This window comes from Dermacentor silvarum, chromosome 1 (genome assembly GCF_013339745.2).
Source record: "Dermacentor silvarum isolate Dsil-2018 chromosome 1, BIME_Dsil_1.4, whole genome shotgun sequence".
Classification (NCBI taxonomy): Eukaryota; Metazoa; Arthropoda; class Arachnida; order Ixodida; family Ixodidae; genus Dermacentor; species Dermacentor silvarum.
Window position 1 is genome coordinate 305,957,851 of NC_051154.1, and position 17,879 is coordinate 305,975,729.

The following is a 17,879-nucleotide window of genomic DNA, read 5'->3' on the forward strand; positions in this document are numbered from 1 at the left end:
CTGAAGAATCCCACTGGGAAATCCCACCATCGGACAAATAATTTTAATTTTTCCTTATTATTGTGCAACTGAGGTTAGCCCACTTGATGCCGAACGTACTAAGAAAACGTGGACAGTGATCCTATATAAACGCTTCACATAAAAAAAAAACAAGCGCTCAACATTGCACAGCAAACTAATGTTTAGGTCACCAACCATGTCACAGGGAAGATCTCTCAAGAAGCAAGAGCCAATGCATGAAAAATTTTTGGCTGTATAGTTACCTAAGGAGCAAAGGATGCATGATTTCAGACTTCATTTTTTCCTCGGGCTGCCAGAGACTGGAACGACCTACCCTTCAATGCCGCTGCCATCACATGTCATTCAGAATTCTTGGAAACTGTTCAAACTTGTATTTCACCGTAACACCTGCATTTTATTGTGTAAACACGTTCACCACCCCTAACGTTATACCCCAAACGGTGTCTTTAAGGTAATAAAATGAAATGAAATGAAATTCCTTCTACGCTGTCTTTACACAAGGTTAAAAGGAACGAGGGCCATTATACTTTGTGCACAATTTTACACTCTCACATAACCCAGCAGCATCCATCAGCTGACAGGAGGTGAAGTGTGAGAATGAATATATTGTGACAGGCACCAAATAGATGAAAAGTAAGCACGGTTTATGTACATACTGTTTACAGATGGATGTAGCCAAGATGGCCGAAGAGGAATTATGCGCAACATCCCGGCCAATTGTGGTCTTCTTTATTACTCTAAGGAAGCGGCTCATAACATCTAACCTGCCTGGTGGGCGGAGCACCGTCTCGGCGCAGAATAATTACACAAGGAGGTGGTGGAAAAGTAGGGTTTCAGCTGGGACATGTGCACGACTTCACGAGGTGGCAATGTAGATGGTGAAGAACTGTCCAGCAGCATGATCTCACAGTTAATGTCACTAAGTTGCCGTAAAGCCTTGTAAGGCCCTATGTAACACGACAAAAGCTTTGCAGAAAGACCTACACGGTGTGATTGAGTCCAGAGAAGGAAAAGATACCTAGGAGAAAAGCAGACATGTCAGTGGCAGCAGTCATAGCAATCCTTTTGAGATGACTGCGAGTCGCAGAGTTGCACATGAGCGATCTTATGTGCCAGATGGGCTCGAGCAGTAGCATCACAGGCATGCCCTTTGCTATGATGCACCACAGCAGGTAGTAGCATGCAGAAAGGGAACGCTGGGTGGCGACCAAACAATAGGTAAAATGGCGAGAGACCAGCGGTGTTGTGACGGGATGAATTGTACGCGAAGGTGACACATGGCAAAGTGCTATGCCAGTCACAATATAGTGAAATCTCGATATAACGAACTTTAAGGGACCGCAGCAAATTGTTCGTTATTCTGAAAGGTGAGAAAATGTGTGAAACCTGCCACAGTCTTTTACATACCTGCCCCTGTAGCCGCTTATGGGGAAGTGTTGAGGACTTTGGGACCCAGCCACGGTTCACGAGGATTGTAAAGCTTGAAAAGCCAAAACAAAAAGAGAAATTAAAACCAAGAGAGAGAGAGAGAAAAGGAGGGAGGAACCTTAATGGGTGAAAGTTGGAAAGGTTGACCTGAGTGACGTGCCTCTAGCCTGCTACCCCACGCTAAGTAACGGGTTTGGGGGAACGAGAGCAAGATGAGGGATGGCTGTTATGATAATTATGACAATGAGAGGCAGACACTGTCCAAGTACTGCTTATGCAATGCGTACCTGCATACTTCATGCCGAAAAGCAGCTCTTGCAACTCCTTATCCTTCGAAGTGGCAAGTCTCGCATTAGAGCACAGGGGCCCAAGTGTGAAGAGACACGCTAGACACCAGAGGTGGCGCACCCACTGTCATCAATTTGAAAAGCTTCTCCCCCATAAGTGTAAGTGAGCCATTTCTATGGCAAAACCATTAGGACAATGCAAGAAGCTAAGCTTGCTTATTCCAATTCATATTGGCCTTGCCAAATTCAAACAAAGAATTTCTCATAAAAAGTGCAGCTGAACATACTTATAAAGGGAAGAATCAGACAGTGGTACCAATGGCAGAAAGGCTTGGCCCCACAGTTGTTATGAGAGTATATTATTGAATTATCATCACTGCCATTGCTTCTTTGATATTTTATTGTGCTTGAGCAAGTGTTGTTTAGAGAGATACCAGCAAACATTACAATAAGAGAGAGATGAGATATAAAAATACCATTATGCTGGCACTTTTAACACAGAATCATCTAGAGCAACACAAAACAATCTGAAAGTTTATGATAAAACTGCATCTGGTCAGGGCACATCATGATCATCACTCCTGCTCGATGAGTGAGCAGTACAAGTGTTAGCTGAGGCACTTCTTATTCAAACACATGTGAAATGCAGAAATTCTTTCCTTAGGCAGCTGCCGAACCAATGTGACTTAATTTTGTTGCACATGAAAGAAAAGGTGATATGTTATTGAGCGTTTAAAATAGACTTTTCATTTAGGCCTTGCAACTTTATTAAAAAAAATTGTTATTATTGACAATAAAAAGGATTGAAAAAATTTGAGCATCAAGATTACAACATTTTAAGACTACAACAAAAATAAATTGCAATTCTGTTAAACGTACCTGACAGACCATTTAGGGCAGACAAAATCAACATGTTAACTGAGAGTTTGCATAAAATTTCTACCTAGGGCACGTGAGTTTTGTGAAAGCCTTCTACACTATATATAGCAATACTTTCCACACAATATAAAACAAGACAAGGCTCCATCCTATGCACATCAGTAATAAATGACATATGCAGCATGAAGCACATGTTTTGCATTCGCACAGTTCAATGCCCACATCTGTTACCAGCCTTTGCTCTGGGCCACGGAGAATGATGAGCAGGAGCACTGACTCTGCTAATAAGGCATGAATGACACTAAAGCCTCAGGATACAGTATAGACCACTTATAACGTAACCGCTTATAGTGCAGGACCGGATATAATACGGTCTTTTCAGACTCCTGTTAATTTTCCCATAGCACTCTATGTATACGCGTATCGCTTATTAGTGCAGTTGCGGGACACGAAATACCAGTTACAATGCGGCTGCCTGGAAGTTCGGCAGTCAACCTAGACGGCAAACGCTCCCCTCAAGCCACAAATAACGTATTAACTCGAATCTAACACGCACTTTTTTTCCGATAAAACAGGTCCAAAAATTGCATGCACGTTAGAACCGAGTACGACCCTAAATCTGCGTTACCATATAGCCGTCGGCATTTCAAAATGGCCGCCTCGCAGGCGCGTCGAGCCTAGCTACCGTAGCTTCCTCCATGTGCTGCAGTACACGTGCTTAGGCAATAGTCTACTGTCTGTCTTCACGTTCTCTGTGTCTGCTCTATCAGCATGAAGCACCGAGTTCATCATGATGCCACATTTAAAAGGAAAGTGATCATGTGTGCGGAGACGGACGGAAATTGGGCCGCATCACGGGCGTTCGGAGAATCCGAAACTTGAGTTCAGGAAAAGCATTCAGGACTGGCGCAAACAGAAGGAGAGGATTTTTGCCAGCAAAAATGCGGAACGGTTTCAGTGGACCGAAGCAGGGCGTAATCTGCGACGATCCACTTCGGCGATACGATCGCCTTGGCCCTAACTTGAAAGCAATCTGCGACGGGGAAAGTCCGCCGCGCACCGTGTTTTCGCCGCTTATAGGTCGCGTTGAAGCGAGAGGCATGATATCACGAAGGTCAATCCGCTCACCAGGCTTCGTCACTCGAGCGTTTTGACAGTTCGTTTCCGCGGTCAACGAGCAAGATGTGTTCATGTTTGCTTGTGCACGCGTGACACCGTGCTTTAATTTATTTAGTAAGCGAATACGGAACCTACTGCACGGTGACAGTGACGGCAGAAATGCGCCTGGAGTGACCATTATAGCAATAAAATAGTTGTTTTGGTTATAGTGCGGTACCGCTTATAGTGCGGATATTCGCGACTCCGGCGACTTACGTTATAAGCGGTCTACACTGTATATCGGATAGATGAATGTGGTTGCACTTTGTCACACTAATAGCAGCTGTGCATGACAGCATCACTGTGTTCTTATGCAAAGTCGGCAATGCTAGACTGTTTCAAGCTTAGAAATACAGTTAAACTTCGATATAACGAAGTTGGTGAAATTGGCAATTTGCTTCACTATATAGAAAATTTCGTTGTATTGAAATTCAACCTTTTATGCAAATAAGTACAGTTTCCGATCAATTTTTCTTGCACGGAAGGGGCCGCAAAATTCAAAATTATTGAAAAATCGAAAAAAGCAAATTTGACTCAGAAATAAATGCATTTTGTTGAATTTGAGAGTTGGCAACAAAAGATATGGTGTCATGCTGTGTCGACAATACCTTCAAGTTGGCGGTATGAATTAAACAAAGCCAGCCATGCTTTCGCGTCCACTCCAAGGTCTATTCGCAAAGCCGAAGCCAAAAAGCAGTTCGTGCGACAGCAGCGTGACTACCATCTCGAGGGGCAGAACACCAGTTTATGAAAATTATACATCCATTATGTCACTTATTAAAGCGTTTGTAAAAGTACAATGTCATTAGAATAAAAAAATGTGAAGTCACAAGCTGTTTGCTTCTATATCCACGAACAATTATGGGTACGAAACTGTGCAGGCTTTCTGCAATTTGCTCGTGGCGATGCATGCTGAGATATGCCAAGATGGTATTACCGTACTTAACCCTTTGCGGTCTGAAACTTTTACCCACTTTCCGGCTGTTCCGGTCCGAAACTATTTTGCCACTTTGTGGCGCCGCTAACAAAACCACCAACTGTGGAAGAAAAACTCGCAGGATATATATTTTTTTCTCTTGCATTCTGCAGGCAACTCCTCTACCAATATTTGAGCAGCGTGTGATACCGCTCGAAGCATTCTCCTGGCTGCAGGCCTGGGTTGTTACTGCAGGTTTTGCAGAAAAACACAGTTTCCCTGCTGCCTCCGTTTGTTTTTCGATCGCTACAAGCGGCACAGTCCTTGCTGCTTCGGCCTGGGAGCTTGTAGATGAAATGGCTTCTCCGATCTAGCCTTTCCTCGCACTCCTTCCGCGCAGACGGGCCTCGATTTTTGGCTCTAGCCCTTATGTCACCCACCAGCTGTAGGATGAGGTTGTGGCGGTACTGCAGGTGTCGCTGTTCTTTCTCAGCATGATTCTGCAGCTGTGTGCGCCTCAAAATAAAGTTATTGACAATGGAAACCCCTAGAAGCTTTCACTAAATGCACCACCGTAAAATGCACGCGGTGAAAATGTGGTCATGCTTCTCAGCGAACCGTGCGAACGTGCAGTTGCGCGCGCAAGTGAGAACGCTCTGGTATCCAGCAGCCGTGCTGAACATTGTGCTGCACCCTAGTGCAAAAAGAAGTAAACTTCAACAAACAATGTTTATTTATCCCTCAAGAGATGGCGCATCATGTATACAGGGCTCGGGCCCGCTTTACGAGGCCCGAGCCCAGCCCGGGCCCGGCCCGGGCCCGTGGTTCCAAGCCCGGGCCCGACCCGGGCCCGTGTTACTGAGCCCGGGCCCGGCCCGGGCCCTGGCGTTCATTACTAAGCTTAGTTACGGACCGCGTGTGCATGACCAGGCCCGGCCTGTAAGGAAAAAAATCTTACAGATTGTACCGCATCTGTCAGCCTCACCTTCTCGAGGTTTGATCAGCTGCATTATATAAGCAATAAAAGGTTGAAATCTTTGTTTCCCCCACAGGAACATCAGTAATCCGGCCCATTGCCTGTGCTACTATTCTATTGGTGGTGTGCATGCACTTACCTTGATTTGTACGATATGGTTCTACTGATGTCATTTACCATGAAAACATACAGGGCGTTTCATTGAACCAAATTTTTAAAGATTGCCTGTGGCAGATAGCAGTTATAATCTTTGATCTAAACTACTCGATGAGGCGGCCATTGCTTCCCCGAGAAATCAAAACGCCTAATTGAAGAATTAACATAATTACGCTAATGAACGTTTTAATTAATTATTTTATGGCACATCTTTCAATCTTCGAATTATAGCCGCCGAGTTCGCAAGGCGTATCCACTTGGAACGAATTCTCAGGACTAAACCAGTTTCGAGATAACTTTCAAAGTGTCCGACGAAATCAAATCAAATCAATTTATTGTCTAGTTTACATGCTGGACGGTCATTTTGGACTAAAAGCTACATATGTAGCTTGACGTGACCCAAAAGACCAGGCAAGGCAATAGTACAGCAAACAGTGTGTACACATGCACAATAATTCACATATATTTCCAGCTGTCGCTGGAATTCCTCATAGACGAAATAGCTATGAATGGAAAGACAAAAAATATTTGCATCACGGCGAGTTAACAGAATTGGAAAAAGTTTTGACAGAATGCATTTTAAACAACACTACAATAACAATACTAGCTATACAAAACAACGCAACACCAGCTATACAACATAGCATGAGACTGAATTTTACAAGATCAACATTTGCTAAGAAAACGAAACAGGATTTACATTATATACTCAGAACTATACACAAAGGCAGAATAATGATACATTACCAGCGACCAAAGTGTCAGCTGAGTTCTTTCTTACTGAAATTACCGCCATTTTTGTATCTGTTCAAAGTGAATGGTAGGTAATGTATTAACGACTGATGCTTATAGAGTGTTCTGAAGTATGGAACTGACCATATCTCAGGATTTCTTGTGTTCGCATTAATGCAACGACGCTCTAAGGAGGCTAATTGTTTTATGTAGTTCCAAGCTAATTCTGACATGGATGGCCTAATGGATGGTCAAAACGCCTAATTGAACATTTACCATAATTACGTGAATTAACTTTTTAATTCATTATTTTACGGCACATCTTTCAATCTACGAATTATAGCCGCTGAGTTCACAAGGCGTATCCACTTGGAACGAATTCTCAGGACTGAACCAGTTTCGAGATATTAATTTTCAAAGTGTCCGACGAAATGCATGGGCGTTCCAGTTCACTTTTTGAGGAAAACGCTGTTTTATGCATTGAAGCACAAAAGTAACTGGCCTTAGCGCTAAAATAATGCCATTGTATAGACACTGGTAATAGTGCGATCGCAAAAGCGGTAACATGGACATGGTTTGAGGAGTGGTTCTTTGTATAATTTATTTTTCCTTGCGCGGAAACAATGTTCGTTTTTGCGGAAAAGAAAAAAAAATTAGCGTAGCTTGCACTGGCGGCGCAATGCTAAAGTGACAGCGGAGATGATGGGCACCTAGCTAGTCCTGGCTTTTGGGCTAGACTAAGTACTACCAAGTCATCCCCAGCATTTCCCGGAATTTATTTATTATTGATTGATTATCGATTAGCTATGATTGGCTGTCGATTGGCTATCGTAAGGTATTGGCCACGTATTTGGGCTAGGCTAAGCACTACCAAGTCATCCCCAGCATTTTTGGGAATTTATTGATTATTGATCGATTATCGACTAGCTATTGATTGGCTATCAATTGCCTATCGATAGGCAATTAGTCCCCACCATTCTTAGCTAGACTTATCCAGGCTCAGCTTCGCTAGTTCACAGGTGTATGTGCCATTGCACTTGGCTTTTTGCACTGCTGCCAGGATCGGCCCACATTTTTGGATTCAGCAGACACATTAGGCCCGGCTGAAACAGCTCCATGGTTAAAAATGAGAACTTCATCTGTTTTACTATTTTCTTTGATAAGATATAGTCATCTGATAAGATATACAGTCAAGAGAGCGGCGTGGATCTGAGAACAAACGGGGATAACCGATATTCTAGTTGACATTAAGCGGCAAAAATGGAGCTGGGCAGGCCATGTAATGCGTAGGATTGATAACCGATGGACCATTAGAGCTACAGAATGGATACCAAGAGAAGGGAAGCGCAGTCCAGGACGGCAGAAAACTAGGTGGGGTGATGAAGTTAGTAAATTCGCAGGCGCAAATTGGAATCAGCTAGCGCAAGACAGGGTTAATTGGAGATCGAAAGGGAGAGGCCTTCGTCCTGCAGTGGACATAAATATAGGCTGATCATGATGCTGACAGTCACCTTGCACGTGTCACTTCAGCTTGGCACTGAATGCATTGAACCATGCAATGCATAACGGTCGCGTGTGCTCGAAGGCCTACTTAGGCCCTTCAATGAGTGGGTCCGAGTCTGGCCCGGGCCCGTGGCTTCAAGCCCGAGCTCGGCCCGGGCCCGGCCCGAGCCCGCCGACAAACGCTTTGGACGGCCCGGGCCTGTGCAGTGCTCTAATACAGAGAATGCGCACGAATCGCAGTGAGAAAAACCGCGAAATTTAACCCCCGAACACCCTTGTCGGGCGGTGCCCGACAGCGGACCGCTACGGCCATGTTGCGTTGTCGGGCCCTGCCCGACAACGGACCGCAAAGGGTTAATAGCGTAATGTCGCTAGAAGTCTCTTTATGCGTAGCCATAAAAAAGTTATGGCTATATATATGATAGTAACTTTATAAGATGTGATCAGTAAAGTTCTTCTTGAACGGTCTTTTCACTAAACAATGTTTCAGCTATGTGTTCAGTACTAGAGAAAAGCTACAGGTGGGATGCGTGCTGTGCTAATAAGATGAAAGTGTGGTTTTTGTGAATTATTGCATTGTAGTGTTGCTTTTCTCTTGACACCGAAATAACAGATGTGTGTTGGTACAGCGTAGACCGCTTATAACGTAAGTCGCCAGAGTCGTGAATATCTGCACTATAAGCGGTACCGCACTATAACCAAACCAGCGATTTTCAAGCCCTGCACGTATGCAAAACATGTAGACCAAGCAGCCGTGCGTATCCGAGAATCGAAGCGTGCGACTGGGAGTTTTGCATCCGTTTAAATTTACGAACGTTGAAAGGTTAATGTCCAAGTACCCACAATCTTTGCATGAAGCAGACAAAGTAATAATTTTTTTTAAATGTCTCAGTTTTGCCCGAAAGGCGAAGCATCAATTGCGATAGCAAATTAGTAGAGAGCTATAAGGAGTAGGGATAGTAGATTTATCAGCTGCATAAACTTGACACATTCGCTTGCTAACTGAATTAACAAGTGTGGTGTCAACGCGCACAAGCAAACATGAATAGACTCGATGACCGCAGACAACCACTGTCAAAACACGGGCGTGGGGAAACGCGGCCGCGGCGGCGACCGAAGGTTTGTGCGGTCTATTGCTTCAACGGAAACAGAGCGGCGTAAGCACAGCGCATACAAAGGTCAGAGCCATGTGGAGATGGCTTTCAAGATACGGTATGCGCGACAACACCGACAGCCAGCACAGGCTGCGAATGCATTTGTTGGCAGAGTAGAAGCCCCCCCCCCCCTCCCTCCTCGTGCTGCTTTCCCGCTTTGCTCCTTTCGCGTGGGAGATTGCGTGGCCAGTTCCCCTTGCCCCGGTTGCAAGATATGCGTTTGGTGCCGCAGCACAGCGTCGCCCCCCCCCCCCCTCCCTCCCACCCATACAGTTTTTCGCACGATGGAAGTCGCGTTTTCTCTCCGCTGTGCGTTCGCTCTCCGTGAAGGCGCGCATCCCCCGCGCGCTTTCACTCGCACATACGGCGCGCGGCGACGATTTTATCGCCCTTGGACTCGTGCTCCACGTCTCAGGCTCCTCCTCCGCATCACCCTCGTTGATCTCCTCTCCCATCGGTGGGTGCACCTCATAGAGAAGCGTGCTCGTTACCGCTCTTGTCGGCGAGATTTTCCTGCGGAAGCCGCATTACAACCGGTATTTCATCTCATGCGGCTGCACTGTAAGCGGTAGGCGTATACATGGAGTGCTATGAGAAAATTAACGGGAGTCTGAAAAGACCGTACGATATCCGGTCCTGCACTATAAGCGGTTACGTTATAAGTGGTCTATACTGTACTAAGGACACATACATGTGGTACTTAGTTCAAAATCTGGGCTATAAATAGAGATGAGTCAGTAACTCTATTCGTGCCGGTTTGTGATGTGATCTTATGGCGATTATTCTCACTTGCTTGTGCTTTATTTGCACTGTTGCTATGTGCACTGTTAATGAAGTGCCAGCAATGGATGTGAGCTGGTACAGTGGCCAACTTGCCGTAACAAGCCTCGTACGGCAAACATCGATTTTTTCCCACCAAGAAGTTGGCCCTGCGAAATGTAGATGCCGCTGCGGTGCCTACACATGCCACCATTACAGGACATATCGGCTTCTATAGAAGTTTCGCTACCATGCATACATATACCTTGTCCACTCTGCTCCCGCGGCTGATAGTGTCGCCCACAGTGGGACGATGCTATCATGAAAAGTGCCGGCAGTGGGCAGTGAATGCTTTGCCTGCCTCTCGCTTCAACGCATCTCCGAAACTTGAGATTACGCAACCTCCAGTACTAATCGTGCGGGAAGACAGCGCACATAATGCCATGCCATCTCGGCATGCCCACTATTTGCACACGTGGCAGATTACCTCCAAAACAGGGTGTGCAGGCTGTGTATGTGCTGAGCTGCACTGACAGCCATGCACAGGGCTGCGTTAGAAAAGGAGACGCGCGCCAACCTGCCCCCCATTTCATTCCCCCCTTGCACGCGCTTGATCGCGTTACCGCAAGCTCACTCCCCTCCCCCTTTGCCTTGCTCAGCTCGAGAAGACGGCGCTCATCAAGCCACCATCCCTCTCAGCTCACCCTCGCATGCTATCACTCGCATCCAAAACATGAAGCGTGTGGGGTGCGATAGGATCTTATCGCACTTGGACTTTATAAGGAACATGACAGTGCTCCACTTTGGCGGTCTCTCTTGGTTGCGCACGATTTGAGAGGTGCGTTTGCAAGCAGCCGCTTGTCATTCAACCATTTGACCATGTGTGTTCAGGGAAGTTTCCATTTGTTGTCTCAGTATTCCTTTGCATTGGCAGTGAAACTTCGTTACATGGAAATTGTGTATAAACACACCTCGTTACATTGAGGCTCTAAATGCATGGTGTTCTATGGACAAGAACTTATGAAAAATAAAATACTTTGTTATATTGAGAATTTCTTTATATTGAAGCTAATTATATCGAGATTTAACTGGATATGCCTTTCTATCTGCAGACGGGAAGCAAAAAACAAGCCACCATAACATCAGCTTGTGTGCATGACATTAGTGTGAAACACCAGTGGCTGATGGATGTGCTTGAGCGCATGTCTATGTTAAATGTTTTATGTTTACTTTTCTCACTCCCTCTCACTACTTGTAAGCTTCCTCTCCCACTCCCATAATCCCCCCCCGGCTGCAAGAAATTTGAAATGTTCGTGGAAACGCAAGACTGAACAATAATATAACAACAAGTGTGATATAATGCACTTTTTTTTTTGCCTTTTGACTTGCTCCTGACACTGCGTACACTTAGCTTTCTGGCTCTGACAGCATGAAATTCACTGCTCACAGCTAGCGGCAAAAGAAAAGTTGAAAGAATTCGAATGGAACAAGGTTGAAAGAGGGAGACTGGGGAAACACAGCATACTGCACAGTACCCTAAAGCATGTTATGTCACTACAGCACTAAGTGGCAGACTAAATGCACCAAGATTTATCGATGAGTCGGCTCCTGTGTTTGCCTCGCTGCATACTACAAGCTTAAAAATAGCAAGAGTGACAGCACCGTCATTAGTAGCAGCACTCACTCTCGGTCCTTAAGCTTGAAAGGTGTGATGACCAGGTTTCCTGTCTGTCCTGGTGCAGTGATGATGCCGCCTCTCCTTTTTCTTCGGCCCTCCTCTGAGTCCTCCTCTGGCTCGATACGTGATCGCGGGCCCACATACATCTCCCGCTCGTGGTCAAAGGTACCAGTAACCCTCACCTGCCGGTACTCCATGTCGTTCAGCTCCCTCAGACTGCACAGCACAAACATAAGTTATGAGCTTCAAGTTGGCTAGAAATTCTGTTATACCTGAAGGCCACTGATGTAAACATGTGTAGCCATCTTAAAGATAAGCGGGCCCGTTCATAGTAGACAGCTGAATCAACGCAACAGTTTTCACAACTATACTGCTGCCATGAAGTTGATAGACGAGCATTCAGGTTGTTCCAGAACAAGAAATCCCCATACGTAGGCCAAATATTGCAAAAACAAGCGTGACTCTGAATGCAGCTTTGGTTGTACCACCTACGAGAAGCAGATATAGTTACATAAAAAAACATGAAATTCAACATGCTGAGGGGGCTTGATGCAACACTAAACACACAACGATATGTCATACTGCTCTGAAATGCTACACAGGCGTCCAATAAAATTGTTGATGTTGATGTCTCCCAGCATCTCTGTAGAGGTAAATTTCAGTGAACAAAGGTGCCTGCTTTCCTCCACAAAATGCAGCTGACATTAGCAGTGCATCCAGCCCATTTGTTTTGAGTCAATATTAAAGCAGATCTTTAGACTATTCCTAAGTCAGGTAAAATGTAGATATTTAACAGCAAAAATTTGTCATTATTTGATCCCTAATTATGAGCATTCAAGATCCATTCTGTTAGTAACTCTGCCTGAAAGACTGATAGCATCATTTGTAGCCAAGCAAACAAAATTTCCCGATGAAGGTATACATATATACCTTGCCGCATCCATAAGATAGTTCAGAAAAGCTGAACACAATGGAAGTGCCACTAATCACTGGTGTTTTCAATGAAATTGGTTGTGACCGTGTGTTGCCATACACAAGCAGTTATTTGGAACATGCATAAATTAAACATGACTCCCTACTAATGTTGCCTAATAGTATATTATATTACTCATAAGTAACAACAAAAGAACCTAGCAGACACTACATTTTTTTTTATTTCAAGAATTATACCTCAGCACTTTTTGTACAAACGATCAGACTAGCTTATCAATTTATTTTTTGTCAAAATATAACGATGAGTCAGGCTCGACAAGAAATTTTGTTTATTCAGTCAGGAAGATATCTACTGCTTGTCTATAGCTTTAGGAAAAGCTGCAAAACTCCATTTGGCATCACTATAACTAAAAGCACAAATACACAAAGCCCAATACCTCAGGTGAGAGCAGAACACCACAGCATGCTACTTCAAGCAAGCTTTATTTGGAAATGTGCCCCATGTGTAGGCTACATACCTGTGTCTAAGCAGACATCACACAGGTAGAGCTATGACAATCAACATACGGTGACTTGCCATTTTTAACTTAAAAAGGTATCAAAAATATTTCGCGCTTACCGTTCCTTGGCTGTAGCTCAAATCTTCCATCAAGGATGCATTTTATGGTACGAATGATACAATTTGACACTTGGCACTGTTTTGTGGCTGGGTTGTAAATTAAAAAAAAAAAAACATGCAGAGGCTGCCTTTGCTTCCATCCTTTGCCATAAGTGCTGTCCAAAAGATCACGGTCATTAAATCACTTTCAGTGTCTTCATAATGGCAAAACATTGCTTTCGAGATTGGTTTCCATTACTTTGAAGGAGACACCACTGGGGGGGGGGGGGGGGGCACCATAAGAAGCACAGATAAAGGCAACTTCACATTACTTGGGGGCAAACCAGGCAAGAAATCAAGCAAACTAACACTGGTACGTGTTGCCAAGACTGCTGAACTCTTTTTTGGAGACAGCTACAAGGGGTACTGACACATTTGTCCACCAAGTGAGCAATCTTTTCTGCCTCAACCATAGTGTGCATGACAGCCAGAAGTACCATGCTGTAGCGTCCCTGTCTCTTTGTCCTGCTTTTGCCCTGTTAGTATAGAGTACGGGTGCGCAACTAGTAATTTTTGAGACTGAATCGAATACGAATCGAATAGTGCCACAGACGAATCGAATCAAATTGAGTATTGAATACTTTTGAATAGGTTTCAAATCAAAAAGTAATTTTCGCCATTAATATAAAACCATGCTCACATGCTCGATGCTCTTCACAGTGCTAGTAAGTTTCTGTCAGAAAACTACACATTATGAAGCACTGTTTATTCAAAGTTAAAATGAGGAATGTGGAACGAATAGGCAGTTTGTTCAAATACACAGAATTCTTCGGAGTGCGAATGATAGTGGTTTCAAAGGAAAAGTCTGGCTCCTTTTGCAATGTATAGCGTGTGCCATTACGTATGACAGTTGGGGTGAAATTTATCAAACTTTTGCTACAATATTACGTTTGATTGCACAAACTAAAGAAGTTAAAATATTAAAAATATATATATATTCAGATTTATAAATACTAATGATTAAATTCGAAGAACGAATCAAATAAGGCCTTATTCGATTCGTTATTTGCAATTTTTTAATATTCACGCTCCCCTGGTGTAGAGTACTAACAGGCCTAATCGTCTACTGTCGTGAACTTACATTTTGCACCCATAGTCCATGATAAGGCATGGCTGAGGCAAAACCTTTCTCGACAATATGTGTAGCCACTACTTATCAACTGCTCTAGCAGCAGAACCAGAACATTTTGCTTAAGCACACATTATGTTCTTAATGAAGAACAACTTGATGGTCTAATTGGTTTATGATTAGGGTAGGAAATTACTGCACAAATGCAAAGAAAGGGGCAGCACACAAGAGGACACACAGAAATAGTGCAAGCTCTGCTACATGCAGTTGCACTGTTTCTATGTGTCCTCTTGCATGCTGCCTCTCCGCATTCACACAGAAATTCCCTGCCGTAATTACTCATATGATGAGCATGTTTTTCCAGAAACATAAAAATATATCTACAGTGTAATGGGCACAATGCTGAGCACTGTTAATAGTGTTTACATGTAGAATAGTAACTGCTGCCACAGTCAATGCTTTGTGACGAAGTAAAGCCCTGACATAGAAAATGAAAAAACCCAATGTTGTAGAGGAGTTACACTTGTATATATTGCAATGTGCTTCTTTAAAATACAATAGAACACGTATCTTGTACTTCTTTCGTTACTGCACGTTTAATTTCTTAATTTCTGCAATTAATTTCTACAATTTTTTCAGCCAGCAGTTTTTTATTTTCATTGTTAAAGTGTATGTTTCTGTAATGTTATTCAGCTAATCAAATTTAGCTGAACAATACTAGCTCATCTGTGCAATTTGCAACAATATGCCTTTCTGCCTCATTTATCTGATGTGTTCGGCAAAAGCATATAACATAGCGAAGTAATAGCTCTGCAAAGGGACTCTGAAAATGACATAAAATGTTTTTACTGTACTACATCTGGCAGACATGCACAACATGAAGAATAAATATCAAGCAATATACTTCTACGTAGTTTGTCCAACAGTCAATGAAGTACACCAACATTCTAGCTTTGTACGTATATAAATGATGAGACAAAAGATGCAAACAGTTTCACGGGCCCTGAATTTTGTTCACCACCTATTTATAGTAATCCTTTCCACAGACCAACTCCTCAATATTACTCTGATACATTATACCACTATGCAAATAGACAAAGGCAAGGTTATATCAAAGTGTTATGAGTTATTGTCATCTCATGGCCCTTTTTCGCAATGTCGGTTCCCCTCCATGCATCATGCATGACTGCTATGCTCAAAGTTTGTTCATTTGTGGTGCCTCACATTTCCGTCAGGGGAAAATTACACGTAGTGACAGTCTCTATTCATCCTCCTCCTTCTACCACTGTAATCCTGGTAGCAAATCTTGAAAAAATTGAATATATAGACGTGTTATGGGTCGTCTGCCTGGTTGGCTGGGGCAAATATTTCAACATCTACCCACCCCCTTTGCCCATATCCGGCTCACATTTATTCTATAGCAACTTGCTGCTGATTCTCTCACATGCTCATCCATAGCCTCCTCGATAAACTCTGTGCCTGTCAAATGGCGCTCGAGCGGTCATCGCTTTTCTCTCTCCCTCTCGGTCGTTTCCACCGAGAGATGGCGCCACCAACATAGACTAGCTAATGTAGCGTGCACCCGCATTTCCTATGCCTCCACAGCAGTACAGCAGTAGTCGTTGTGCGCATTCATTTTGTCGTTTTTTTGTCGTGTAGCACACTCACTCCACGCATTTTAAACCTTGTTGTGTGCTGTGATCATCGGCCTGGGCTTAACGTCAAGCGACCATAATTGCACGATGCTTTTCACGTGCATACTCAACAAACAGATCAGTGGGGGAAAAAAAAATAAAGGAATTCGAAGAGGCCACGCTGGTTCCCAGACATCATGTCTCGGAATCAGATGGGTACTGTGATCTTGTTTACGTCTATACATGTAACTTTGAGCAAAGCATATAATGACTGAAATTGATCTCGCTCATTTATGACCACACTTTGCTTGAGCTGGCTTTAATTTCTTCCTGTATCAGTTTTGCTGTTGAATGCATGCGAACCGCATCACACGTGCTCCCAAGTTCAGTCGCTTTGTTTACTTCGCTAGCACTCGGTAAATACTGTTCGCTGAAGGTTGATATTAGTTAAATATAGTCTGTAGCAGCTTGCACTAGCTTTTCTTTAATTCATAGAATAATGAGTGCAAATCGTTATCGGTAAGCGTTAATATTTTATGGCAGCGGGTGTTGGCAAGAGGTTGTAACTCGATCTTTATTCTACCTGCAGGAAGCAAATTTATCAAACCACTGCTTGTGAATTATGCTAGTGCAGCCACCGACAAGAATGATGTCTACAGGGGATTTCCTTCAACACCACTGAATAGGAAATATGTTAATTGTAAATGAGCCCTCAAGATTTTGTATGTCTAAACTTTATGCATCATTCAACAAAGCGTTTGTAATAAAAGATTTGCTCACATCTTGCTTATTCAAGGCATGCGGCGCTTTTTTTTGGGCCTTAAATATTTCTTTCTATTTTTCCTGGTCGCCAAACCACACGGACATGGTAGAAGGTGCAAAGGTTTCTGGGTATGAATATTCACGCCGGCCACAATGCTCGTCTGATGTAAAAGAACTGGGGAAAACTCGTCTGAGAGTTGTAAAAATAGTATGCTATTAACTTGTGCCGAAGCCCGAAGGACGGCTAACTATAAGAATATTCTAGCTTTGAATAGAGCATCCTTGCAAGCACTTTTTGGCAAGATATCATATCTGTAAGAACGCTTGACGACTTCCATATTTTCTGCACTTTGCTACGGTAACCAACGGCGTATTAACCGCAATCACTACGACAGCAGTAAATAAACTTGCGTTTTTCTTTTTTTTCTGCTTTGTACGAAGCACAATTCGCTTTGACGCTACACTTGCTGCAAGCGCGCTCGAACCTTCACAGACTGCATTCAAGACACTACTATACTACTCTACAGCGTTATAAACAAGGTTCTGATCACACAGTGGATCGTTATTCCACTACCGCTACAACTAAAAACAGCCAGCGTCGCCTGCCAGCGCGCAGGCAGGAGTCTCGGCGGCAATCTACGTCGGTAGCGCCCTCAGCGAAATGAGCGGCGGCAGTTCGCAACTCTGCCGACGACGCCTTCCTATTGTCTCGGCGTCTTGACAGGCACAGAGTTTATCGAGGAGGCTATGGCTCAACTCACCCAAACAGCATGTCCTCCTAATGGAGCTACTCTCAACGATCACTGATCACAACTCAAAGAACATCGCACTCACTATTTATGCCCTTAAATTCACACATAGGCACTGTTCAAGATTCCTTGTCCTTTCCAGTCACCTGTGTATCCTATGAGAGGCTAGGCATCTTAAACTAAATAACGCATTTTCCGGACTATAAGTCAAATTTTTCCCCCAAACTTTTTGTTGGTGCGTCTTGTACAACGGTATGACTTATATATGCATAAAAACATGCAAGCTGGGACAACCAATATGAGCATTTATTTTTCTCTCGAGCATACCACACTGCAGAAGCAATGTCAGCGAGATGCCTACAACATCTCTCAAAAGTTATTCAGAGGTCGGCAATAGTGACCCAGCGATGCTACCGGCTAAAGTAGC

At 43.8% G+C, this 17,879-nt stretch overlaps 1 protein-coding gene across 2 annotated transcripts in view; it reads right to left on the reverse strand.

Annotated features, from left to right (window-relative positions):
• The window catches only part of LOC119437282 (surfeit locus protein 1), a 39,992-nt gene that overhangs the window by 13,812 nt on the left and 8,301 nt on the right, over positions 1-17,879 (reverse strand). For both annotated transcript variants that reach the window (XM_037704340.2, XM_037704339.2), the window contains exons 4-5: positions 11,654-11,863; positions 1,429-1,501 (exon numbers count right to left, since the gene is read on the reverse strand). In XM_037704340.2, the coding sequence (XP_037560268.1) occupies positions 1,429-1,501; positions 11,654-11,863 (283 nt within the window). The remainder of the gene's footprint in view (positions 1-1,428; positions 1,502-11,653; positions 11,864-17,879) is intronic.